This window comes from Ochotona princeps, chromosome 1, assembly GCF_030435755.1.
Source record: "Ochotona princeps isolate mOchPri1 chromosome 1, mOchPri1.hap1, whole genome shotgun sequence".
Lineage (NCBI taxonomy): Eukaryota > Metazoa > Chordata > Mammalia > Lagomorpha > Ochotonidae > Ochotona > Ochotona princeps.
Window position 1 is genome coordinate 98,324,138 of NC_080832.1, and position 26,902 is coordinate 98,351,039.

Here is a 26,902-nt window from a genome sequence, read left to right on the forward strand (position 1 = left end):
ATGACTCCAAATGTTTCTCATACAAATTTGCAGAAACAAACCATACCCTTAAAGACAAGGTAATGGGGATGAAGCCATTGCCTTTTATTCTAGAATACCATTTGGGTACTGATTATGGTCCTTGTAGGCTTTACCTCAAATCCTGCCCCCTGCTAAAAAGCCTAAGAAAGCAGCAGAAGTTGACCCAAGTATTTGGGTTCATGGGAAACCAGCAAAAAGCTCCTAGACTCAGCCTAGCCCAACCCTGGCCATTGTGGCCACCTGGGGAGTGACGAAGCAGTTGGAGAATCTCTCTGTTTCTCCCTCTAGCTCTGTCATTCTGCTTTTCAAATGAATAAATGAATCTTAATACAAAAAATATATATATAGGGTGATTTAACCAAGACATCCACAGTTGGACAATGAGAAAGTTGAACTTCATTCAACTTTATGAGTAGCATTTTGATTTTGCCATCTATGACTTCTTAATTTTGTTGCTTCTGCTTAGAAAGTGCCTAAGATAACGACAGCAGCTTGCCTGCTGATCTTGGTGTGTACAACAGCACCAGAAACAAAATTCCAGATGTTTTTCATGTTCTAGTAGTATTTGCAAGACACCTCATATGACTGCTAAAATGACTTTTTCTCACCCTGTCTCCTACTTTACAACTGAGGGACTTACTAATATCCCCTGCCTTACCAGTATTTTATAGCTTACATTATACCCTTAAGACACCCTGTAATTTACAATATACCTCAACTTCCTACACTCTATGCATTACTTATAATCTGTACCTTAGTCCTACTCCATTTGCCATATTTTATATATTATCCGTACTACATACCTTACTATACTCCATACCTTCTCCTGTATGACTTTTTACTCAGTTTCTGTACTTTGTTCTGTTTCCGATAGCTCACACACGTCCTTCGTTACCTTTCTTTCAGCTGTCCTGAGGGCATCATCACTGCCCAGCCCAGAATCACACAATGAACATGAAAAAGGAAGGAGGCATGAAACTACTGTTTTAGTGTATTGATGCCAGTCACACTTAGGCCAGCATTATGACCATTGACCTTTATGAGAGTCCCATTAGAAAAGTAAGAAGAATGAGTTAAAACTATTTTCTATTCATAATTTTTTAGTATACATCATACAGTGTGGAGGAAATCATGGGTAGCTTTGTATTTTTCAGATATCATATCGAAACAGCCTATTTCATCTGATTGAAAGTTTCTTTTAAAGCCATATTAAAATATTTCACCTTAATTTCAGAAAGAATTGCACCAAAACCGTTTGGAATGGATTCCATAGCTTACACCAAGTATTTGTTGGGGAAATGTAGCAACAGAAAAATCATATCTGTATGTCTTGTCTAAATCTTGTATTTTGCAATTTAATTTCATTTGTTCTTAACAGGCCCTTCTAAAAGAAAAAAAGATTATTAATAAAAATAAATTTGTATAATCAAAGACAATTATTTGCAGATCCTCTAAATTCTTTGCCATTTAATTGTAGATCATAGATGAAGAAGTATATCATTATTTTTTAAAATAGCATCTCAATATGAATAACATAATAATTTGTATACAAAACTTGTAAATGGGATAGGTGAAAAGATGTTTTGGGCTGTGGAGATATTTTGGGCACTATATACCCCCCACACACAGACTCTCAGGTAGCATAGCTTCACGATCATGCAATCAATTTCAGTCTTAACTGCAAACAGAAATTCCACCTTATCCCAAGTTCTTCCACCCAGTACATTGTTTATGCAGGCTTGGTTGGAGAGTCTGTCAATGGCATTTGTATTTTTTTCATAATGGTGATTTCAAAGATACGATGAACCCTCAAGTAATATACTGTACTTGGCAGGAACTACCTCAGCTTTTGGGCACATATGCTTGAAATCTGAGAATATTATAGATATATATGGAATCATTGTAGAGCTCTCTAAGGCAAGCTGGTATTTAACGCTAAAGCAAACCCATTTGAAGCTAAAGCACTTTCCATTAGGCAGTTTGGCGGCTGTTCTATGAGGCAAACTCACTGTGCTTGACGGACACATTTCGATTAAATGCTGCTTTGTATTCTTCCAAAGATGGGAACAATAAGGACGTTTGTCAAAGGAAAAACTGCAGCAAATGATTTCATGTTGAACATCTGTATTCTGCAGTTCATTGTTTGTAAGAGTTTATTGACCATAATTTTGATGCATATAGGTTTTAAAAAGTCTAAACTGCATTTATCTTGGGCATATATCATTTATCTGAGTCTTGGATTATTTATTTCCTTTATTTCCTGGGCATTTTATTTATTTGGGGACTCTGAAGACATGAAGGAAAAAGATGTTTTCCAAAAAGGAAGTTTTATTTAGCTCTGCAAAATTGATGAGGAAAGAAAATGTTTTTACAAAAAAAAAGATTGAGCAATTGAATTGAAAAATGCAACACTAGGTATATTATATCTTTATGATACCTTTTAGCCTTGGAGATATTAAAACAATTTACAAACTTTAAGAACACTCTCCTAACTCTTTGGCCAACATACCAATCAGAGTGACATTTCAAACTGAAATGTAGCAGCTGGTAATTGACAAACTAATTTAGGATAGCAAATCAAAAGACAATTAATAGTATTGTGAGTGTCATCCTGAGTTAAATTGACTTCTTTTACTTTATAAATAGATGGTCTACTGTTATAAAATGTAAGTTTTCTTTTTTTCTTTTGTGTTTTATTCAAGGAAACCAAGCCCACACTATCCAAGTTAAAAAAAAAAAAAAGAGTAATTTATTAGTCTCCCTTCAAGAAATTGGTGTACTCTTGATTTATCGATTCTGCTACCACATAAACTACAGATTCTCCGAATAGAAGGGAAAAATATACTATCTAAAAGACAGTACAATTTCTTTCTGATTTCACTTAATATGAAATAGTCTATGTATCATGGTGTTTAAAAAAGCCAACTTTGAAATCTTGCATATTTGTTCTGAAACTCTAGCACCAAATAATTGATTTTATCCTTCATGCAAAGTATTTCCTAATTACTACATTAAAAAGTTACAACATTTATTTAAAATATATACATATTTATTTTATGAGATGGGGACAGAAAGAATACTTCCATCCCCTGGTTCACTCCCCTGGTGCCTGCAACAACTGTAGACTGTACCTAGGAGCTTGGTCCAGCTTTCCGAATGGAAGAATGGATTCAAGTAGTTCAGCCTTTATCTGCTATCTCCCAGAATGTGCATTCACAGATGGATGTAATTGGGCGCAGAACTGGTACTTGAACTTGGGTACTGTGATATGAAATATCGTCACTCAAAGCAGCATCTTAAAAAGCTAGGTCAAATACCCCAATGATAGCATATTTTGTATTTGTATACCATGATAAGGATGGAGCCCTGTTTGATAAAGTAAACTTTCAGCATATGCTACCTGCTAGTATTCTGTCTTGGCTGATTTAGTCTAAGAAGAACCTGATTGATTAAGTAAACTTTTTAATTAAAGAACAAAAGTACTTTTATTTGTCCAGCTGCATCTCTTCAGAGAAGATTCAGGGACATTGTTGGACAGAAAACAAACATCTATTTTCTTTCTTTTCTTTTGCTTCTAGGATATACTCAGGTAGAAACTCAAGATGGTTATGTAAGCTTCTCCAACTTGGCAATCTCGATATCTGGGTCAAACTGGCACTTTATTTTCACTGTGACTTCTCCTCCAGGTAATTTCAGCACAATAGGCTTTTATTATGTTTCTTTAAAACAAGTAAACAAAACCTTCTCTGTTATAATGGGAAGAATCATATCAAAATAAGAAGTCATTCTAACTTAAAGGGAAAATCCATTGCACGCTATCATTATGGTATGAGAAGAAAGAACACATGGGGAAATTAAGCTTCAGAGAAGACCCTTGTTGAACAAGAACAAGGACATATTCTCCTTTAGGTACTAAAATTTACTTTGAGAGTTGAACTTTAAAAAAAAATACTTATTTTTATTGAAAACACCAATTTACATAGAGGAGAGACAAAGATTGTCCATTCGCTGGCTCATTTGTCAGGTGGCCACATCAGCTGGTGCTGAGCCGATCTAGAACCAGGAGCCGGGAGCTTCTTCCAGGTCTCCCAGGCCAGTGCAGAGTCCCAAAGCCTTGGCTCATCCTCTGCTGCTTTTCCAAGCAGGGAGCTGGATGGGAAGTGGAGCAGCAGGGTACATGAACTGGTGCCCAAAGGGGATCCTGGCACTCGCAAGGTGAGGATTTAGCCATTGAGCCATGATGCTGGGCCTGAGAGTTCAACATTTTAATGACGTTTGATTGGATATTAACTAGAAAACTTTGACTTTTAAGAGTCATAAGATATAAATTTCCAACTTACCAGTGTCATTGTGCACTATGGAAACTTATCTTTTTTTTGATGGTAAATATTAATCACTCTATAGAATTTATATTAAGAGAAAAGCTAACCGAGCTATTTTCCATTGGTGTCTGTGGAAAACACAGTCTTGGGCAGAAATAAAGCCAGACGATGTCAAAAGACCATTTGTTGATAAACAGCTTAACAGAGACTAGCACACTGGGAAGTAAAGTTACATTACACTTTGCATCTCGACTCCTAAGTAAAAGTAGGACTCCCATTTTGAAGCCTGTAAATATACTTGTATAGCATGATACTAGACTTTCTGCCTTTATATATATGTAGCATAGCATAATATATTTAAATAGCAAAAAAATAATCTTTTAACAGCTACTATGCAATCATCCAGGAATAATAGTGGGGTGGGGGAGATTGGAGAGAGAGGGAGGAGAGGGAGGAGAGGGAGGAGAGGGAAGGGGAAAAACCCCTATGACTACAAAACCGCATCATAGTAAATAACATATTTCAACAAGAGAGTTGGTGGGAGAGAAGCAACAGGGATGTTTAAATTGGCATAAAAGAATACAATAACAGGAGTAATAAATTGTAGAATAATTTTTAAACAATTGACCATTAAATAGTATAACGGAAATAGAAAAAAACTCTGAATACTCAGTGACTGGGACACAAAGGCAGAATCCATAGCATTTTCCATGATCACAGCTGAAACTTTGTACTAAACATATACAAGTTACTACACTAGCACTACAGGGATCATCTTACTTAGTTTTATGAAGTAGCTACTACTAGTGATTAAGGAAAACTAGGCACACAGTGGTAATCATCCAATATCAAACACCTTAAAATGAGGTAGCCCAGGAAGTGAGCCTGGACTGACTATATACCAAGCACATGTTTACAACCCAGTAGGCACTGAGGTCATCCACACAAAAGAGCTAACATAGGCAAGAAAAGTAGAAAACCAATGAAGACCATAAGCCTAGCAAGAGTCCTGTTGTTCAGTAGAGACCATACGAAGATTCCTAGTCCCATTTTTTACTTGGCTCTCAACTTCCCAGCCTCCCTATTACAGAAGTAAGAGCAGTTTATTCCAACAGATTAAAATCACAGAATAAATCATGCTATTCACATATTTTAAGTCCACAGATCAGTTCTGCATTTTTATGATAATGGGAAATCATCAAAATTCATATTAAATGATAGAGCTTTCAAAGTGAAAACAAGTAGTTCAGATACATTGATGGAATGCACAGGCGGGGAGAAGCTAGGATAGAAGTATGTAAATGTGCTCCTAAATCTTTATAATGAAAATATTTTGGAAATAAAATAAGTTGGAATAAAAAAGAAACATAGCTTGTGCCTTGTATTTCCAGGTCAACCAATTAAAATGTAGTGATAAGAAAGACCTAAACAGACATGATGTCCCCGTTAGGTAGCAGAAATAACCATTATCACTCCTATTTCCTGATTCAAACATGTTATTAAAGCTACCTACAAAATGTTAAGGGCTGATTAGGTAATGCCTCTCCCATTTTGATTCACACATGAAAAGTGACTTTTAATTTGGTTTCATTTTGTTTCAAAGGACAGTTTTTTAAAAATTTGTTGCCTGATTTATCTTTTTCATTTCAGTATAGGAAATAAAAATCTCAAAGATATTTTTGAGCTTTCTCTATTTTACCACATGTAAAGGCTTGTTTTGCTTTTTTTTTTTTAAATTTTGGTTTTGAAATCACATACTAACTGAAGGCATAGATAGGCTGCTTGACTTTGTACTTGAAAATGATTGGTTCTCCACTAGCTCTGTTGATTTTTTAAAACATTCATTCATTTTTATTGCAAAGACAGATATACAGAGCAGGAGAGAAAGAGAAGAAGATCTTCCATCCTCTGATTAACTCCCTAAGCAGCAGCAATGGCTGGAGCTGCACCGATCTGAAGCCAGGAGCCCGGTGCCTCTTCCAGGTCTTCCACATGGAAGCAGGGTCCCAAGGTTTTGGGCTATGCTTCACTGCTTTGGAAACTTATCTTTGAATCTTTCTCTCTTCATCCTATCCTTCCTTACTGAAAACAGTGATCATACTTACTAATATTTTAGTAAGTATAGTTACAGGGTGTGTTTAAGTAGCTTACATGAGACCAGTTATTCTTAGAGAAACCTTTTTAAAGTCATTTTTAACTCTTATTTTTATTTTTATGAAAATAAGCAACACTAATCAACAAGTTATTTATCTCAAATAAGGAAACCAAAGAATGGCAAATACGGTTCAAAGAGCATTGAAAAGATAATGGTTATAATGGAAAGAAATGTTAAACTAAATTTGCGAAATTGAATATAAGCCTATGAAACTATAACCACCAATGCTACAAGTCTGTGGATATTACTTGCATTTTACTGGACAAAAATCACTCCTAGCTTGTCAGTATTACAGAAATGAATACATCAAAGTCCTAATTAACAATGCTGTTAAATCAAATTCTGGAGAAGCTGATAAATTTTGGATTCACTTGTTTGAAAAAATGATAGTATGACATTGATAGAATCCACAATGATTTTTCCCCTTAACTTCAAGATCATTTTGCTTAACAAAGACTCTCTTGAAATTAAGTAATTATTATCAAATGTAGATTTTATTTGACAGATATTGTTTCAGTCATTTTAAGATGCTCAAATATGCTTATAGTTTCATGAAGACTTAAGGTCAGTGTCCTTCGCCATGGGATTCTATGGGAATTTGCCTTACACTTGAGTTTCTGAATGGATATGTTATACTGACATGCAGGGATGGATAATTTATCCTAGATTTAGCTGATATTGAAAAAAATGTATCCTTTAGTTTTCTTGGTATATAATGAAGATTTACCCAGAACGTTATCAAAGTATACGTTATAAAAAGTAAATGTGAAATGTAGACAGTGAGTTTTCAGGACTTTCCGTATCCACTGTCATTTCTGAGGTCAAGGTTCCCAGTGTCATGGAGTTTTCCAGAGGTCCTCAGGGACTCTGTGTCTGCTGGGCTGAGAAGAGATGGAAGAAGTCAGGCATCCTCTACTCTCCAACATCATAGGATTATAAGCCACAGACGTGCTACATGTTGCCACTTGTTGCTTAGGATCCTACTCCCCTGAGCTTTACCCAGCTTTCATCTCAAATGTCACCCCTCAGGAGGCCTTTTGTGCATCACTTTGTCCTCAAAACCTTCCCCAAGCCTCCAGATTTCAATCTTCACTTTAGTTTTTTTTTTATGGCACTTACAAATAGCTGACATGCTAACACCTATGCATCAGCTTGTTTGTAGCGTATGTGGTAGATCCTGCCTTGGAACATAAGTTTAAAAAAGGACAAGTATTGCGCTTGGTTCAGCAACACATTCTTTTTTTTTTTATTATTAATTATTTTGCATTATGTGACAGTTTCATAGGCTCTGGGAATCTCTCCACCCCTTCCTCTCCCCTCCCCCCTGGTGGATTCCTCCACCTTGATGCAGTATTACAGTTCAAATTCAATCAAGATTCTTTCCTTGCAAACATATACCAAGCATAGAGTCCAGCTACTTATTGTCCAGATGGGTTGAACAGTTTCTTGGGGAGACCATTTCTGGTCCGAAGTTAGAGCTGGTAGAATATCATCCCAGTCAATTAAGAGTCCCAATATAACATTAACAGCAATTTGCAATATTATGGAATTGACATGCTTTTGAGTAACCAGTATGTTTAAAAAAAAAAAAAAAAAAGCAAGTCCTAACCACAACCTATGATTAGCTCATTGACATTTCAATTTTAGTTTATATTCAGGACCGTCAGCAACACATTCTTAAGGAATAATAAAGCTTGGCATATTATAGGCACTTTTTTTTTATAAAATCAGTATATAAAGATCATTTTTAATGTTGCAGTTTAAACAATATTCTGCTGCTATAAAACATCTGCTAGTCAGTGCTCTTCGCTCTAGAGCTGAAGTTATTCCTCTAGGCTTTCACTCCATAGCTAGTATCCTGAGTTCCATATCTCTGCCACTTTCTCAATTCAGAACACCTGTCTGGATTACCACGTCCTCCATATTTTAATTTCTAAAACAAAAATACTATTTCTTTTCTCATTCTCAGTTTAGAATCTTATCTTTATATGACAACCCCTTGCCTTCAGAATACCTGCCTGGTATTTAATGTTCACAAAGCATAATATCAAGTATGTTTTCACCATTAATGGCCCATGTTCTACAGCATTAATTTTTTTAAAGATTTATTATTTATTTTTATTACTAAGTCAGATATACAGAGAGGAGGAGAGACAGAGAGGAAGATCTTCCATCCGATGATTCACTCCCCAAATGACCACAATGGCCAGTGCTCCGCTGATTCTAAGCCAGGATCCAGGAACTTCCTCCAGGTCTGCCACATGGGTGCAGGGTCCCAAGGCTTTGGGCTATCCTCGACTGCTTTCCCAGGCCACAAGCAGGGAGCTGGATGGGAAGTGGAGCCGTTGGGATTAGAACCGGCGCTCATATGGGATCCCGGTGCCTTCAAAGTGAGGCCTTTGGCTGCTAGGCCACTGCTCTGGGCCTTACAGCGTTAATTTCTTAAAGATCAATCACTATTTTATTATTTCCATCATAATTTCCGTGCTGAGTTTCCAAAGCCCATTTGCCAGGATGCTTTCCCTAATCATATCAAAAGAAAATTACCTTCTAAAGAAGTGATTTTTAGGGGCCCGGCACTGTGACCTAGCAAATGAAGTTCTCTAATCCCAGCAGCCCCACTTCCCATCCAGCTCCCTGCTTGTGGCCTGGGAAAGCAGTCGAGGATGGCCCAAAGCCTTGGGACCCTGCGCCCGTGTAGGAGACATGGAAGAGGCTCCTGGCTCCTGACTTTGGATTCTCTCAGCTCAAACCGTTGCAGCCACATGGGGAGTGAATCATCGGATGGAAGATCTTCTCTGTCTCTCCTCCTCTCTGTATATGTGACTTTGCAATAAAAATAAAAATAAATAAATCTTAGAAAAAAAGAAGTGGTTTTTAGTATTCTGTTGGCATGTGTCTCATTTTAATTTATTTCACCAAAATTTGTTATATGTATTTTATTTCATTTTTTAAATTGGAAATATCCTTAAAGTGTGATCAGTGACTTACCCACTTAAAGTAAACAACCGCTGACAATCATAGAATAAAGAATTCTGTAAAATAATAGCTTTTTTTTGGGGGGGGGGTTGCCTGGCTGCGTGGCCTAGCGGCTAAAATCCTCGCCTTGAATGCCCCGGATTCCCATATGGGCTCCGGTTCTAATCCCGGCAGCTCCACTTCCCATCCAGCTCCCTGCTTGTGGCCTGGGAAAGCAGTTGAGGATAGCCCAATGCTTTGGGATCCTGCACCCGTGTGGGAGACCTGGAGGAGGTTCCTGGTTCCTGGCTTCGGATTGGCGCAGCACCGGCCGTTGCGCTCACTTAGGGAATGAATCATCGGATGGAAGATATTCCTCTCTGTCTCTCCTCCTCTCTGTATATCTGACTTTGTAATAAAAATAAAAAAGTCTTTAAAAAAATAGCTCTTTTAAATAAGAGAATTTTGCTTTTACTTCTACAACTTCCTGGTAAAACCCACCCTCCCATCTCTGAACTTTGCTGATATTAAGATGTCCACAAAAGGGAATTAATTTTTATAAATAAGTCATATATGGTTCAAACATGAGATGCATTGCAGGGGAATAATTTTTAATGGTAGCTTTGTGGTACACACAGCTGGCAGTCAGGACATGTAAGGTATGACTTTTACGGTCAGACAAATGTCAGGTTCAACTCGCAAGAAAGTAGGATAATGGGAATAAAAGCTCTCTTTTTACCTAAAATATTTGAATAAAAGCAAAGCTTTAGAGTTACTTCACTTATTTGTTTCTAATGAACTACTTTATTTAATTAAAAAAAAAGTTTAATTATTGGCACTGAGTGGTGGTGTGGTAAGCTAACCCTTGTTTTATGGTGCCAGTATCCCAGAGGGGAGCCAATTGGAGTCCCAGCTGCTGTATTTTTGACCAGCTCCCTGTGAAAGCACTGGAGGATGGTCAAGAACCTACGCTTTTGCACCCACATGGGAGACTTGGAAGAAGCTCCTGGGTCCCAGCGTCAGGCCAGATAAACTCTGGCCATTTGGAAAGTGAACCAGCAGATGGGGCATCTCTCTAGTTGTTTCTTTCCTCTCTCTTAATTTATTCATTCTCTCTCTTTCTCTCTCTCACACACATACACACACACTTATTTTGCATGTCAGAGTCACAAAAAGAGAGGGAGTGGGAGCAATAAAGATAGGGAGACACAGAGAGAATGCTACCATTGTGTCTCTCTGAAAATGGCTCCCCATTGCTTCACAACGTCTGGGTATACTCAGGAAGTAGGAAATATATAGGTCTTCAATATGGTAGCAGTGACCTAGGTACTTGAATTATAATTGCTGAGCAGATGTCCTTGTAGAAGTTCATCTTTGTATAATATTGTGGGTGCTATTGACTGTTGTGGCAATCATTTGTGACTAGTTATGTTAGACAACCATGCGAAAGAATTTCTTCATAATCTCCTCCCTATATATTGTCTGGGTTTACTAGGAAGATCCCATTTGATTCTGCTAACTTTTGCATTATTTTCATAGTGAGTTTCTTTTTCCTAGTTTTAACTGTAAATGTTTTGTATTGATATATAGTAACATGGATTTAAAGCAAATCATTTGGTTAATTCTAGTGAATGTCTACTATGAAATCATCATCATAATTAAGATAATAAATATATTCACCATTTACCAAATGGTGGGTAGGTCTTAAAATTTTTGAATATAAAATTAACCTGTAAAATGTACCTTTTGTTATTTATCCATAAAATTCAAATATGTATATAGATTCATGTAACCACTCAGATAATTAGAATATGCATCACTTTTGTCAACCAAAAATTTTCTCTCATGGTATCCCTCTGTTCCCTACCTTCATTCTTCTGTCTGGAAGCCAATGAGCTGTTTGCCATCTCTATAGGTTTTCTTCCTAGAATTTCATATAAATAGGATTAGTGAGTGATTTCTTCATACACTGTAGTGCCTTCCAGGTCCTTGCTAGCCATTCTCGATTATTAATCTTTTTTTCTCCACTCCTCCCCAGTAAACCATGGTGAATTTACTCACTGTCTTATCAAGGAATAAATTTGAATTGTTTTTGGGTTCGGGTCACTGTGAATAAAGCTGTTATAAACTTTATGTACAGGCTTTTGTGTGTATCTATAAAGGTTTTTAAAAATTATTTTCTGGCTATATCCAAGATAGTAATGAGATAAGAACCAGATTTTTCGGTGTACAAAAAGTGGAGGAGTTTCCCATGAATTCTTAGACAAGAAGCGCTCCATTTTCTTCCATTATCGATGGCCCAAGTAGCTCTGTTAATCCTTTACTCGTGGTTTTCCAGATAACAAAAACTTTCTTTGCATGTTATAACGTCTCTTGGTTTCCTACACTCATGTTTGGGTATGCTATATGCCATATTTTAAGCAGACACATGTCAGAGCAGCTAATTCCACATATTCTAGATCTGAGAACATTTTTTTCTTCCAATAGAAGACTATCTAAGCTCAGTTTTCCAATGGAGCAGAAGGTGGGTCTGAGAATAGCAGGTAATCAGTATAAGAATTACCTATCAGTAGTTGACGGAAACCGGAAGAACTAGGGGTTATTTCTGGAATGCTATAGTTCCTTAGAAATATAAATATTGAATTGATTATTAATTTTTGTCTAGTCTTTCAATTCAGTCAGTACTCACTGAACATCCATGTTGTCAGTCACTATTTTATGTTAGACTGTAAGTAGATTATTAGTTTTATTTATTCATTCATTTTTACAGGAGTCAATTTTACAGCTCGATCCAGAAAATTTGCTGTCTTGCCAGTGACCATGAAGGAGACCTCTACCATCATCCTGGCTGCCTCACTGTGCTCAGTGGCCTCATGGCTGGCTCTGAGCTGTCTGGTCTGTTGTTGGTTCAAAAAGAACAAAAATAGAAGTATGTGATTTTTTTCCCCCTTTGGAAATGTTGGAAATGAAATATCTGAAGAATATGCCATCATACTACACACATTAATGATTTTTTCTTCTTCCAAAAATAAATCTTTATGAACTTTTGCAACATATAAAAATCAAGTAAAACAAAGGAGCAATTAACATAATAGATATGTCATGTCTGCTCTAACACAATAAAGGTGGATCATATTGTTGAATACTCACTCTGGACCAGGTTCTAAATGTTTTAGATAATGAAGCTAGTCCTCACATCAACAACTTGAATAGCTGCTAAATATCATACCCAAATTGCCAATGTAGAGAATGAGGCACAGAAAGGTTAAGTTGTTAAGGGCCAGGCAATTTGCCTCCAGTCTCAACTCTATGAAACACTGTTCACTACCTTAATGCCTACAGAGATACTAAGGAAGTGAACAGGAGAATATCCTTTGTCCTCCAAAAATGAACGGAGAGAGCACCTGCTATATTTTCTCTAGAAGTTTACAAGCTAAGTGTTCCACATGCCTGGAATAACATCTACCATGAGGAATGTAAACATACCTATATTTTAAAATTTTAAATCAATTTTACTTTAAATTAAAAACAAGCAAACAAAAAACAAAAGAGTCAGCAAGACATGGAAACAGCTCTCCCATCTGCCAGTTCATTCCCTAAGTGCCCACAACAGCCAGTGCTACACCAGACTAAAGCCAGGATGTAAGAACATTACCTTAAGCTATCACCAGCTTCATTACATGGTGCTTATTCATAGGTAGCTGGAATTAGGAGTAGAACTGGATCTTGAATGCACACGCTTTGATATGCAGTGTGGGCATCCCGAGTTGTGTTGTAGTTGTTAGATCAAATATTTACACTCATAAATATATTTTTGGGGCCCGGCGCTATAGTATAGTGGTTAAAGTCCTTGCTTTAATCCTGGCAGCCCTGCCCCCATCCAGCTCCCTGCTTGTGGCCTGGGAAGGCAGTCGAGGATGGCCCAAAGCCTTGGGACCCCGCACCCATGTGGGAGACCCAGAAGAGCTCCTGGCTTCTGGCTTCGGAGTGGCTTAGCTTCAGCCGTTACGGCCGCTTGGGGAGTGAATCATCGGACAGAAGATCTTCCTCTCTGTCTCTCGTCCTCTCTGTATATCTGCCTTTCCGATAAAAATAAATAAATCTTTAAAAAAATAAATATATTTTTGAAGAAGATTTTTATTAAATAGGTGGATAGAAAGTAAACTAGCTCATCAGTCAGAGGTAGATTGTAGAGTTTTAAAGGGCTCATCAGTCAGAGGTAGATTGTAGAGTTTTAAAGGGCTCATCAGTCAGAGGTAGATTGTAGAGTTGTAATGTGACAGGTAAAGACAACACTGGCATCACATATGGGTCCCAATTCCTGTCATGGAGGTTCCACTTCCAGTGCACCTTCCTGCTAATAGCCTGGGAAGTCAGCAGAAGCTGGCCCAAGTGCTTGGGTCCCTGCCACTCCTTTGGGAGACAAGGATGAAGCTCCTGTCTCCTGGCTTTGTCCTGGCCCAGCCCTGTCTGTCATGGCCATCTGCACAGTGAATCAGATAGAAGATTTATCTCAATGTGCTTCTCTATTGTCTGCGTAACTCTGACTTCAGAATAATTCAATCAATTTTTTTGTTTATTTTTTGTCTGTTTTTAGAAAGCGTGTATCTGCTCGATTGCTATGGATTTTACTAACGTCAACTTCCTGGTTTTGATACCATAGCACAATTAATTCAGGCTGAAAAGGAAAGGGGGAACCTGGATGGACGGACATGAGTCATCCTTGCGCATTTCTTAGCAACTTCCTTAAAATATTTAGTTATTTCAAATAAAAGTAAAAAAAAAATTAGTAGAATTTCATCCCAGCTGGTTTTGTGCAATCAAAATATAACATGAGCCACAAATGTGTTGCACATTGTAATTGTATTTTCTTTTACAGATTCATTTGTTTATTTTAAATGCAGAGTGATAACAAGGGAGAGACAGGGCTAAGACTGTATGGGACAGTAAAGATTCATACTGCAATTCCAGTCACTAAATGAAAATCTGTGTTATTATTTCTTAAACACCAAATATATTATTGCATTTTATTCTGTATTTGAAGGCACTTCACACAGTTTTATAAAAATTGAACTAAAAGATACATATTTTAGCGAAAATATTTGAAATGGTGTCTCGTTTACATAATATACCTAATCTACATGATGTATGTAAATGTATATCTCAAAGATGAGTGGCGAGGAGTTCAAGAGAAACTCCTTAACGTTTGATGCCCAGTTACAAATAGTGCTGTTCTTTTTATGTGGGAAAGACACAAAATACCTGTTTTTGTTTTCATAAATGCAGAAACAAAACCTGAAGAGACAAGTGAATCTCAGACGAATGACCAGAAGAATCATACCCCAGTCTCCTCCAAACGTCAAGGATTGCAACCAGAACCTGCGAAAGAAGACACTGGGGTTGGAGAAGGTGAGCTTGGAGGGTGAGGAGGATTCCCACAGACCTTGGTTGTGCATGAACCACGTGTCCTTCTCCGCTGGCTGTCGGGTTCTGAAGCCATCCAGCCCCAAGCACAGCCCCTCCTTCAGTCTTAAGTACTTTTCTCAGGATAGTGATAGCCTGGACTAGGAATATGCAGGTCCAGCTGACGCACTGAACTAATTCCCAATTACTTGAATTGACATTTATACATTTTTCTTAGTTACTTTAACATTTTAGCTTGTTATATTAGAGAAAAGGAAAAAAAATAGACTACAGGCGGGCCCGGCGGCATGGCCTAGCGGCTAAAGTCCTCGCCTTGAAAGACCCGGGATCCCATATGGGCGCCGGTTCTAATCCCGGCAGCTCCACTTCCCATCCAGCTCCCTGCTTGTGGCCTGGGAAAGCAGTCGAGGACGGCCCAATGCATTGGGACACTGCACCCACGTGGGAGACCTGGAAGAGGTTCCTGGTTCCCGGCTTCGGATCGGCGCGCACTGGTCCGTTGCAGCTCACTTGGGGAGTGAATCATCGGACGGAAGATCTTCCTCTCTGTCTCTCCTCCTCTGTGTATATCTGGCTGTAATAAAATGAATAAATCTTTAAAAAAAAAATAGACTACAGGCATATAATCTTTTCCTTAGCTAATGCAAAGTTGCCACTTTGCAACACTATAGATTTTGGGAAAAGAGAGAGTATGGTTGCCAAACACCTACTATGCATATTAAATGACATACCCAGCCTGCAAAAAAAAGCCAGTTTTGTCTAGCGCTGCTGTATTGTTTAATCATACTTTTAGCAAAATATATTATTTGCCTGTGATGTGCATTATGCCACATGATGTATCTTGTTATATTGTTATATTGCCATTAGAATTGGTGGCAAGCAGAGACAGAAATAATAATTTGCCTCAGACCAGTGCTTTGCTCATATACTAAAAGGTTATAGAAAATAGGAAGACAGTGAAGGAACATAAGATAGCTTTGCCAAATACAGATGTGTGAAGAAGTCATCGAATTTCCATTGGTCTGAGACATTTTAAAATATATGTTCTAAAAAAAAAGAAATCTTCCTGTTTTCTCTAAGAGTCAATAATTATATTTACTGCATGTAAAGGAATACCAATCCAATTGGTTCTCTGTGTGTGTGTGTGTGTGTGTGTGTTTGACCGGAAAATAGCAATCTTAAGTTGTTCTGCCTCTCACTGGGGGAATGAGGTCTGGGATGTGTAAGTGTACGTGTGCTTCTGCACACATGCATGTGTGTGCATGTCTTTTTTTATGTGTTTGCCTCTTTTCCTATAGAGGAAATGAAGGAAATCCCCACCCCCAAATGAATTAGTTATACTCCAGGTCCTGGACTTATACCAAAAGTTGGTGGAGGATTTGGGACAAGATGAGGGTAAGGGTGGTGAAAATCACGAGGACAGAGAGAACAAGAACTTTTTCTAGGTTACATAAAGCTTAGAACTATTTTAAATTTAGTTTGTTTTCCGTGTTAATGAGTAAGCTTCTTTTCCACATCAGTGCTTGCAAACTCAGATGGGTGTTTGGCAATTGCAGTCTGCATCCAATTCTTTGTAACCATCCATGTTCTCTATGCTCATTTATTATGGCCTTCAGCATTCATCACAGTTCTTGCCTAATTAAGCAGTCCAGAATACATGGATGCTTTACTAAGGAACAGTTTTTACGTGGTGGCTTATTAATAAGTGATCAGAATAAGACAGTGGATGGGGCTTCTGTTGAAGAGGTTAGAAGGAAAAAATTGGAGCATTAAAGGGGACATTTCATTAGGATATTGGATCAAAAATAGAAAGGATGTGTTGTCCAAATCCTCCCCTGGGGATCTTAACAAATCGCTTCCATATCTTCCAAGCTTTGGCCAAATCTTCAGATCATTGTTTCCAAGGCAATAATGAGGCACCTTCTTCTTCTTTTATTTGGAAATTATTACCAGCTACAAAAAGACTCAATTATTGTTAGCTTAAAATGGATGTGGTTTTCTTCCATTATTTTCATGCTAGCTTAGTTTCTCTTTTGCTTCTGTTTTTTAAACATCGGCATTCACTGATGAAGTGATGTGCTGACTTTCTCATTAGCACTTGCCTTCCTTAAACACTGACATAGCATTGAAGATCATCTAACTTATGCAGCTGAGCATTACTACTGGGTTCAGACTACAATCACCATATTATAGCTTTTACCAAAAATTGCGTGAATGTAGCCAAGGTGCTATGGGGAGAATTGCCACTGGGAAAGAATGGAGTAGAGCGTGAAGGGTCCTTAAAAAAGTTCATGAAAAATACAATTATGAATATGGAACCAAAGTACTTATATTTTAATTCTGTCTTTGTGATACTAATGCGATCCTTTCATATGTGTTACTCCTACTATCCTGTTGCTGGATGTTTGACATCTGAAGCTATCTATACGATCCTTCAAAATCCTAATCGGCTCATGGAACTCTGCTACTCAAGATTTAATAAATGCTCATTATCATTTAGAGGCACAAGAGGATATCACATGCAAGGTCATGGGACGCAGGAGCCGAACTCTGAAATTAAATTTGACTTTTCTGTTGGCCAGCGTTTTGACTTTCATACCTTCTCTGCGCTCTTAATGTTCCTCATTAAGAGAATTATTGTAATAATGTGGCCCACCTCAGGACTGCAAATTAAGTGAATTTATATCAGTGAAGAATGCACGGCTCCTAGCCATATTTTATATATATATATATATAAAATATATATATATATATAATTTTGTTGTTGTTATTTAAGGCCCAAAACTTGATAAGACATGAAACTATTCTATTATCCTAACATTATTTTGAATTGATCCCTTCTGCTCCCTGCACACATTCATCACTCTCACTCATCCTGGGACTAACACCATTTCTGCTCACTTGCTCTCACAATTTCTTCCAATTGTATTGCTTGATTCACTGATTGAAGCCTCTATTAACTTTCTGCATTAACCAAAATGCATTTTTCCTCATAGAGTTTTCTTGGTCCCTCATTCTTCAATCAAAGTAAAAATTTTCCTAAGTTAAAAAAAGTATTGAATATGTGCTTCAGCGGTAGCACTTATGCTCTTTATAATTCATTGAATACATGTTCTGTTCCCAAAGACTTGGTTGTCCAGTTGTAGAAACTCAGATTCACAGAAACTCCAGACAAGGAGTCCTACTTTTTATTGACAGAGCTCAGTTTAATATTACTCCTTCTTAACTGTTCTTTTGTTCTTCTAATTGGGTTGGTAATTCTCAAGCCTTCAAGGACAAATACTCAGTATTAGGTTTAATTTATACTTCTTCCTTTACCTGCTTGTGCTAATATGTGGGTTTTTTTTTTAACTTTATAAAATGTATGCTTTGAATCACAGAGGCAGACAGTGTTCTATTATCTGCTGGTTCATTTCCCAAATGCCTACAACGGTAGAGCTAGCCAAAGCTGGGGGCTAGAATCTCAACTGGGTTCTCCTGTGTGGGCGGGTAGCAGGGTCTCAAGTATCTGAACTGTCAGCTGCTGCCTGCTAGAGCTACATTAGTAAGTAGCCTAAAACAGAAACTAGAGTCAGGTTTAAACCCAGGCTCTGCTAAATGCATACTGCTTGCTTGTTAGGCTTTATCAGTTCTACAAATCCTTTGGTCCCACTCTCCCCATCTCTGTTGCATTTCACAAAGTATGCTTCTGGGTGTCAATTTTATATGCTAGTTAGAGGAGTCTACTATTCCACACAGTGTCTCTTTCCTCTGAGACATATTTCCCATTTCAATTTTTTCTTTAATTTTGCTGCAAAACAAAAATTCCCCATCCTTTCCAATCTTAGAACAAATATTTTTCTGTTTTTTTTTTAAAGAATTATCTCTTTTTTATTACAAAGTCAAATATACAGAGAGGAGGAGAGACAGAGAGGAAGATCTTCCATCCAATGATTCACTTCCCCAGTGACCGCAATGGCTGGTGCTGTGCCAATCCAAAGCCAGGAGCCAGGAGCTTCATCCAGGTTTCCCACATGGATGCAAGGTCCTCCCAAGGCTTTGGGCCACCCTTGACTGCTTTTCCAGGCTACAAGCAGGAAGCTGGACGGGAAGTGGAGCTGCTGGGATTAGAACCGGAGCCCATATGGGATGCAAGGCGAGGACTTCAGCCAGTAGGCCACCATGCCGGGCCCTGTTTTTCTATTTTTAAATTCTTTTTATCAAGAATTAGTTGTATCATCTTTTATATTATTCACTCTTATTAATACCCTTTGGATGCAATACAATTTTACTTGTACCAGATCTATTGGTACAAGTTCCGAGCATTTATTAATCCCAGCAACATGGTCATAATGGGGATTTATGATATTAGATCCCTGGGAACTATTACTGGGTAGATGATGAAGACAGAGATGACACAATTCTTCTTTACATCCATTCTACCTTTCTGAAGATTCCTGGATTCCAGCATTTCTTACAAGTGTTAAAGAAATGCCTCCTTACTTCTTAATGTCCATGCTTACTCACAAAATTAACAGCTGGTTAATGACTTCATCTTTTGGATGGTCACAGTGAGCGAGATGTGACTTCCAGCTTTCCAGCAATGCTTTGTGTTGGGCGCTTCAGCTTCCAGCTTCCAGTTTCCAGTTTCCTCATCACCAACTTAGTCTTTTAGGGAAACTACTGCTCCGACCTAGTGCTGTATTTTCTAAATTACATGCTCTCTTTTTTCTTGAGTGCCTGCTACTTTTCTTTCTAGAGCCCATGCACCCAGTGTTAGGAATGGAAAACTGACATAGTAAAAGTGTAAACTCTGAATACCAACTTTCTAACACTTTGGAGGCCTACTGTCTACACAATACAGTTTTGTCATAATATGCGTTTTCCATGATCTTTTTGAAAGACCTCTCATATGCATGGATTTAGTTTTTTTGCAGCACAAAGAAACTTAGTTTTAATTACATTTCCAGAAGCTTTTGAAGTATTCTCATATATGATGCGCTTTGTACATGTGAATTAAAAGAAACTGTTAACTTTTGTTAAGTACAGATCTGTAAGAATGACAAGCAAATGGGAGGAGATAGATGGTGTCAAGATGCCTGGAAACAGAAAAAAAGCAAAATAACTGAGGACTAAATGGAATTTCCCCAAGTTTTTGGGAAAGTAAAATTATGCCAATACTGGAAATTATTAATAAGTGGCATCTCCATCTCATATACAAGAAAAAATATTTGAATATCTCTAATTTTAAATACATGAATGAAATCTAGTACTTATTTCTCAAGTCACATAAAAAAACCCAAAACAAACAAACAAAAAAACCTACTATGACAAGCATTGTTGTACAGCAGGTTAAGCTTGCAAGATTGCATCCCGTGTCAGAATGCTAGTTCAAGTCCCAGCTTCTTCATTTCCAATCCAACTCACTGCAAATGTCCTGGGAAAGCACTGGAATATAGCCCAAATAGTTTATATCTGACATCCATATGGGAGACCCAAATGGAGTTAATGGCCCTTGGCTTAAGCCTGCCCCAATCCTGGCTCTTTTGGTCATTTAGGGAGTGAAGCAGAGGATAGAATCTTTCAGTCCCTCCCTCTCTCCCTCCCTTCGTTCGTTCCTTCCTCCCTCCCTTCCTTCCTTTCTGTGTGTGTCTTTATTACTTTCCCTGTCATTCTTCCTTTCAAATGAATAAGAAATCTTTTTAAAGAAAACCTTGCTAAATAAGATAGAGTCTCATTGTTATTTGCAATCAAGGTGCAACAACATATTTTACAATGGGCTATTAGGGGATTTCCTACTAACATGAGTATAAAACATATTTATCCACATCATAATTTTGTAATGCCTATTCCATGATGTTAGGAAATATAGGCAGAAATGAAATACAATTAAAAGTACTGTGTTGAAGATGGTTACAGACCATATAATTGTCTAAGAGGAATTTTAAGATTCAACCCTTAATTACCATAGTTTGTAAAGAACTTGAGTAATTTATGCAAAAAAACAGTTAAATTAACCAGTTAAACCTAGACATTTAAACTACATTAAATTGACTGAAATACATGAATTGCCAGACTTTCACACAAAAAGATAATAAATTAGAGATCATCTTGGTGCAATGCAGGAAACATTGTATTATTTCCTTTTTTCCTTCTGGTTCCCTTATTTTCATGTCAAAGCTTTATTATTTATTGTGCATGAAATAATAAAATAACTAATACATTTTTGTTTAAAATAATAAATAGCATAAGCAGTATATGTTCGATATAATGTATTTATGCACACAGTTTTTAATACATGGGCAGGATTACCATTCTTATAAATGCATGATGTACCAAGGTAGAGTAAATTGTTTTTGTTGGTTGACTAGCTTTCATCCTCCTCTATTTCAGTCTCAGGTTAGCTTCAATTATATTATGACTTTGTACTGAATCCAAGGCATCAAATACTTATACTATACCTGAAATTGAATTGGGAAAACCATCAACAGTCTGGAAGGAGGCAGAAAGACAGGACGAGTTCATCAGTAATGTTCTCATTGGAAAAGAAGCCAGGGACTTTAAATATTTATCATTCAATAAAGTTGTGGATGTCAAAAGAACTTTAAAGTTAAAAAATCATACCTGAAGATGGGCAGACCTGGAAGGACTCAACTTGTAAGGAATCAGTCCCTCTTTTGTAGAGATAGAACATGTTTTCCCCATATTTCAGTGCACTCTTTCTAAAGCTTGATCAAGTCCTCCAACGGGTCTGTAAGACCCATGGAGGGGGCCATCTGAAATCCCATCTTTCCATTTTAATGGGAACTCATCCACAGGGTGGAGGTAGAAAGGAGGCATGCCAATTCATATGTTTTGATACTCACTAACCTTCCTTCCCTAAAACCCAAACATTCAGTTGCATGCCTTAGGACACGTATCTGCTATAAATTCATTTTTTATCTAATTTGTCTGAGATCTAAGCTTCCTGTGGAGGTCCGAGATCAAAGGATCTGATTCCTTCTGATGTCGGCACTGACATATAATGTGTGCTGACTTAGTTCTGTCTATAACCTCACAGTGGGAGGCAGCCAGCCTCCCTGGGCACCTTTACACAGTGAACTTTCATTTTGGCTGTGGAATCTGTCAGGTATGTTGCTGATTGGAGCTGCCATGTAAATAATTCATAGGAGATTTTTAAATGGTTTTGGATCTGCAAAGCAAAGCTCTGCTTGCGTTTGTCTTTTATGAATAGGTACAGACTTGAAGAACAAGGGGAAATAGCTTACCAATGAAGGTCTCTCAAAACTGGAATAACAATCTCTTGAACAGTTGGACTATAGGTGACTTACAGTGTTAGATGCCTCTTAGATGAAGTGCTGTTGGTTTTACCAAGGGATTAAAATTCAAAGCCTTCCTTCCTTTTTAAAGTTTGCGTCTACCTGACAACTTATTATTCTTATTCTTTGGTTATTTGCTGATTCTGGTAAACTACATCTTTTCTCCTGGTGTGTGCAATAATTATGGAAATGAAATCAAGCTCAGTGCTTGGCATAGAGAAGTGGGGAGAATGAAGGGGGAAGGTTGATAGTACACTGAAAATTCCTCCCCTGAGAGAACTTGATATCTGAAGAGGAAGACAAGAAAATGATATAAGAAAAAGTAACCAATAACAGAAGCAACTGTGCAGGTCATATCGGAAACTCATCAATAAGAATTCAAGTAACAATGTAATGTAAGTCATCAAGCAATGCTTCTGAAAAACTTGCAAACGCACTAGGAAAACTAGTGTAATCTAAAAGTTCTCGAGAAAAAAAATCATGTCATAGTTAGGTGACTAGCAGTAAAAGGAAAGGTGAAAAAGGAGAAGGGAGAATACAGATATCGTGGGTCTGTTAGGATATTGTCCAGTGAGTCGTGAAGGCAATATTAGGACAGAATATTTTATCTATTTTTGATGCTCCCAGTAAAATGCATCTTATACATATTCATATGATATTGTTTCTTTCTCATATCCTCAATGCATTTTCCACCCATTAATATATTAATAAAGTATTATTATTTAAGAAATTTATATTTTTTACTCAAGTTATGGCTCTCATAATATAACCTAGACATCATCATTTTGTGTTAACATAAAATCATTATTTTTGTTAACACAAACAAACACATAGAACTAAGCTAACAAGGGACTACGATACTCATGTTAGTAAGTTGGCATTTACACTATATGAAAGAGTGGCTAATGGTTTTGTTAGTAACACAAGAGATGGGACGATCAATCTCATGTATGCCATTTGCATGCACACAGTGACCTAACTGTGCAGTTTTTTCTTAACTGCTCATTGCTGTTTTTTACTTATGTAGTATTGTATGATGCTTAGAGAACATACTCTGGAATCAAAAGTATTGAATTCTATAAAGTAAGGAATATCGTTCACTGCTTTTTTCAAGGACTTGGCAAGTTCCTCTCTTTGTGCTTCATCTGATAGTCTTCTAAAAGTGAGATATCAACAGCATAGCTCCAGAGGGTGGTTGTAAGGCCTCAGTCATAAACATGGCTTAGTTCTTGGCATGCACTAATTATGTAATTGCCATGTAAGTGTTACTTAAGAATTATTAAAGGAAACTTGGAGAAAAACTATCTCCCAAAGTGGGTACTTTAATGTGAAATTATATAATGTTTCTATCTGTAGCTATAGTACTATCAACTTACTGCACAGTCATACACACACACACGCATTAAAGTTTTTTTATTTGAAAGACAAATTTTACAGAGAGAGACTGATTTATGCCTCAATAGCAAAAATGCCCAAACCTGAGCCCATCCAAATCTAGGAGCCAGGAGCTTCTTCTGGGTTTCTCATATGGGTGTAGGGAACTCCTAAGGACTTGGGAACTCCTCCACTGCTTTCCCAGGCCATAAGCAGAGCACTGACTCAGAAATGGAATGGACAGGGTATGAACTGGAGCCAATATGAGATGCCAGTGCTACAGGCAGAGGATTAGCTTGCAGCACAATTATGCCGGCCCCAACTTAGGATATATTTTATTAAGCTGAACAATAGGCAGAGTGAAAAAAGATACTCAGAATGTTTAATAACTTTCCTAAGTAGTTAATCTGTAACTTTTGAGCCTTACTATATTTGAATCTCTTATCCCAACTTAAAAACTTCATGAATAGGGACAAATAAGCTTCTCTTTCTCCATCTATAAAGTGAAGACCATAATAATGCTAGCTTTATGAGAAGGTTGTAGGGACAAGACGAATAAATGTGTGGAAAGCTTTTACATCAGTGTTTTGCAGGCATGAGCACTATCTAAGTATTAAGTGTTTAAATGATGGTAACTCTAAAAATCAATACAGATCAATCGATCAAGATCATTAGCATATCACTAATTTTGAATAGAATTTTGAATGCTTTATCTTACTTCATCATTAAAAATCCTATGAAGCGGAGACTATCACTATCATCTTACATATGAGGATCATAAAAGTATATAGTATAGAGGGATTATGTGCAATTTGTACCTTGATTCAACTTCTAACTGACAGAAGAAGCAGGAAATTGTCTATAGGCATTTGATTCTGAAACTGGAGTATTAGTTTCTACATAGTTCCTAGAGAACATATTTCAAACGTTTAGTAACAGCATCAAATGTTTTGATAAGTGTGACTTACCATGTCAAGACAATCCTTTAAACCCATAGTTTACCAAGACTGCTCCAGTAACATGCTAGGCTAATTAACTTATTTATATATGACACAGTCACACTGCTAAATGCTCATACAATATATCCTTCAAAAAATTTGGATTCAATAGTACAAAATACCTAAATCTTTTGTTCATCAAGGCTGTATTCTTCTGAGTTGGGTTTTAACTCTGGTTAATAGGAAAATAATATGCAAATAAAGTGTCAAGGGATGAAAGTCATAATTAAAACAAAAGTGTTAAAATGAAGTGTGTTTTAGTAAGTTGTTAGGTGTCACCTGAAGTCACAGTTGTCATTTGAAAAGCAAAGGAGTTAAATGGCAGATGAAAATCACAAAATCAACTAGTAAAAGAAGGACAACTTAAAATTCAATCTTGTGACTTGGGCCCCGTGTGCCTTTTCTCATTCTACAATGTGGAAAAATTATTTATATATTTATATCATCTCTGCATATGTTTATATCCATAGTTTTATAAAATCAAAGATAATACAATTACGGATTTGCCACAAAACCCAAAGTATTAGATAAAATACATTTTTAAAGTTTATGTTTCTTAATAAAGAAGTTGTTCTGGGTTGTATTATATAGGATTGGCTCACTAGTATGGCTCATGTTTGGTCTGATTTTCAAATTCAAGTCTTATAATTATAATGAAAAAAAGTATTTGTTGTTGCTATAACAGCATAATAGCTTTGCTGAGAAAGCAGTATTAGCAAACTTATTATTAGGTACTAGCTATAGTTTGAGCTTGCAGTATAGCACTGTATTTCCAAAAGTATTTACAAATTAATTGATAGAAATCTAGTTTTAGTTGGTTGAAAGCATCTTGTCAGGAACTGGATAAAATGTATAATCTACTGATTGAAAAGTGCATACATTTCTTTTCTTACCTTACTTTTTCTCTTTGTAGATATGAGGATGAAAGTCATGCTAGGCAAACTGAACCAGCTGCCTCACCAGTCGCTGAATGGAGTGTCCAGAAGGAAAGTTAATAGACCAACTGTAGGACATGAAAAAACTGCTGTTCCTGTTTCCGGCATTGTTGGCGTCACGTCCCAAGGCCACACCTGCACTCCAATCGCTCCTGCTCAGCAGGTGCACATGCAGGAGAGTGGGAACTGGAAGGAAGCCAAAGAGCAGTTGCTGAGATACCAGCTGGCACGACAGGATCAGCTGTTGCTGCTGTGCCCAGATCTCAGACAAGGGCAGGGTCAGCAAACCAAAGAAAGTGGCAGCTTGGGGCCTTCCCAAGAGACAAAGATCTCCTGTGGTGCCACCAAGGAAATCTGTCTCCATTCGGTACACCCTGAGACTATTCCAGAACAGCTGTAATCAGGGAGTAGACTGGGTATCTGAAGTGAGAGGCAGAATATTCTAAATATTTCTGGATAATAAATACATGAAATGATACTTAATCTGCAAGAATCACTAGGAAGGGGAAATGTGGACCTTGAATCCCATTCTTAACATTAAAATGGAAGAGCCATTACATACTTGTAAACACTGTTTAACAGGTCTTGAATCTATTAGAAATACTAGCCAAATGCCAGCCAATAATAGGTTATCAGTCATTTGTTAATGTTCTATTATTTTTAATGTTACATCCATTATATCCTTGATTTTGCAAATTGAATGATGTAATACTGATTCATGCCAGCAGGGGTTGTCAGTAAGCTTCTTCTGGAATGAACACCCACAATGCTTTGGGATTCTCTGATGGAAGGGAACATGAAAAGCCCTGGTCAGGTACAGATAATTCTGTAGATACTCAGAAACCTGATCCTCTAATCTTTAGGAACACTAAAATGACAGAAGACTTCATTTTCAGAGCTTGTCTTTCACTCACAAAAAAACTTTCTGTTTTTTTAACAAGTGAATTTTTGTTGCATGTTCTAAATCAGTCAATATTGGGAGCCACAGTGCTGTAAACATAACAAGTTTGTACCTCATAAGATATTTACACATAAAAACTGGTATCTCCGTGAGTTTTCTGAGATATAAGTTAAGGGCAAATATGTAAAAATATTACATTCTGAAAAGAAAATTGCCCAAGTGCTTCAGTTAGATTTTTCAATAGTTCTTTCTATGAGAAGCTAGGTTAAATTTAAACTGGATAAAAATTATATTGTGAGACCAGAGATAACCACATATGCAAGTATATTATCTGTTACTTCTTTATCAAAGAACAGTCCAATGAAGGAATGAAATGGTGATTTACATAACGTGCAACCTCTCTGGACTATTATAGGGGTTCTGATGGAGATCAGAAAACATTTATAAATTTGGTATGGATAAAGGCAAGATCATGCACAGATGTAGGGTCCCTCTAAAGGAGATGTGTGTGTGTGT

At 37.2% G+C, this 26,902-nt stretch overlaps 1 protein-coding gene across 1 annotated transcript in view; it reads left to right on the forward strand.

The window, feature by feature from the left end:
- Nucleotides 1–26,096, forward strand: part of PKHD1 (PKHD1 ciliary IPT domain containing fibrocystin/polyductin) — a 440,412-nt gene extending 414,316 nt beyond the window's left edge. The window contains exons 63-66 of the mRNA XM_058662233.1: nucleotides 3,600–3,707; nucleotides 12,227–12,385; nucleotides 14,743–14,865; nucleotides 25,464–26,096. Coding sequence (XP_058518216.1) covers nucleotides 3,600–3,707; nucleotides 12,227–12,385; nucleotides 14,743–14,865; nucleotides 25,464–25,885 — 812 coding nt within the window. The 3' untranslated portion in view covers nucleotides 25,886–26,096. The remainder of the gene's footprint in view (nucleotides 1–3,599; nucleotides 3,708–12,226; nucleotides 12,386–14,742; nucleotides 14,866–25,463) is intronic.
- Nucleotides 26,097–26,902: the final 806 nt, after the last annotated feature.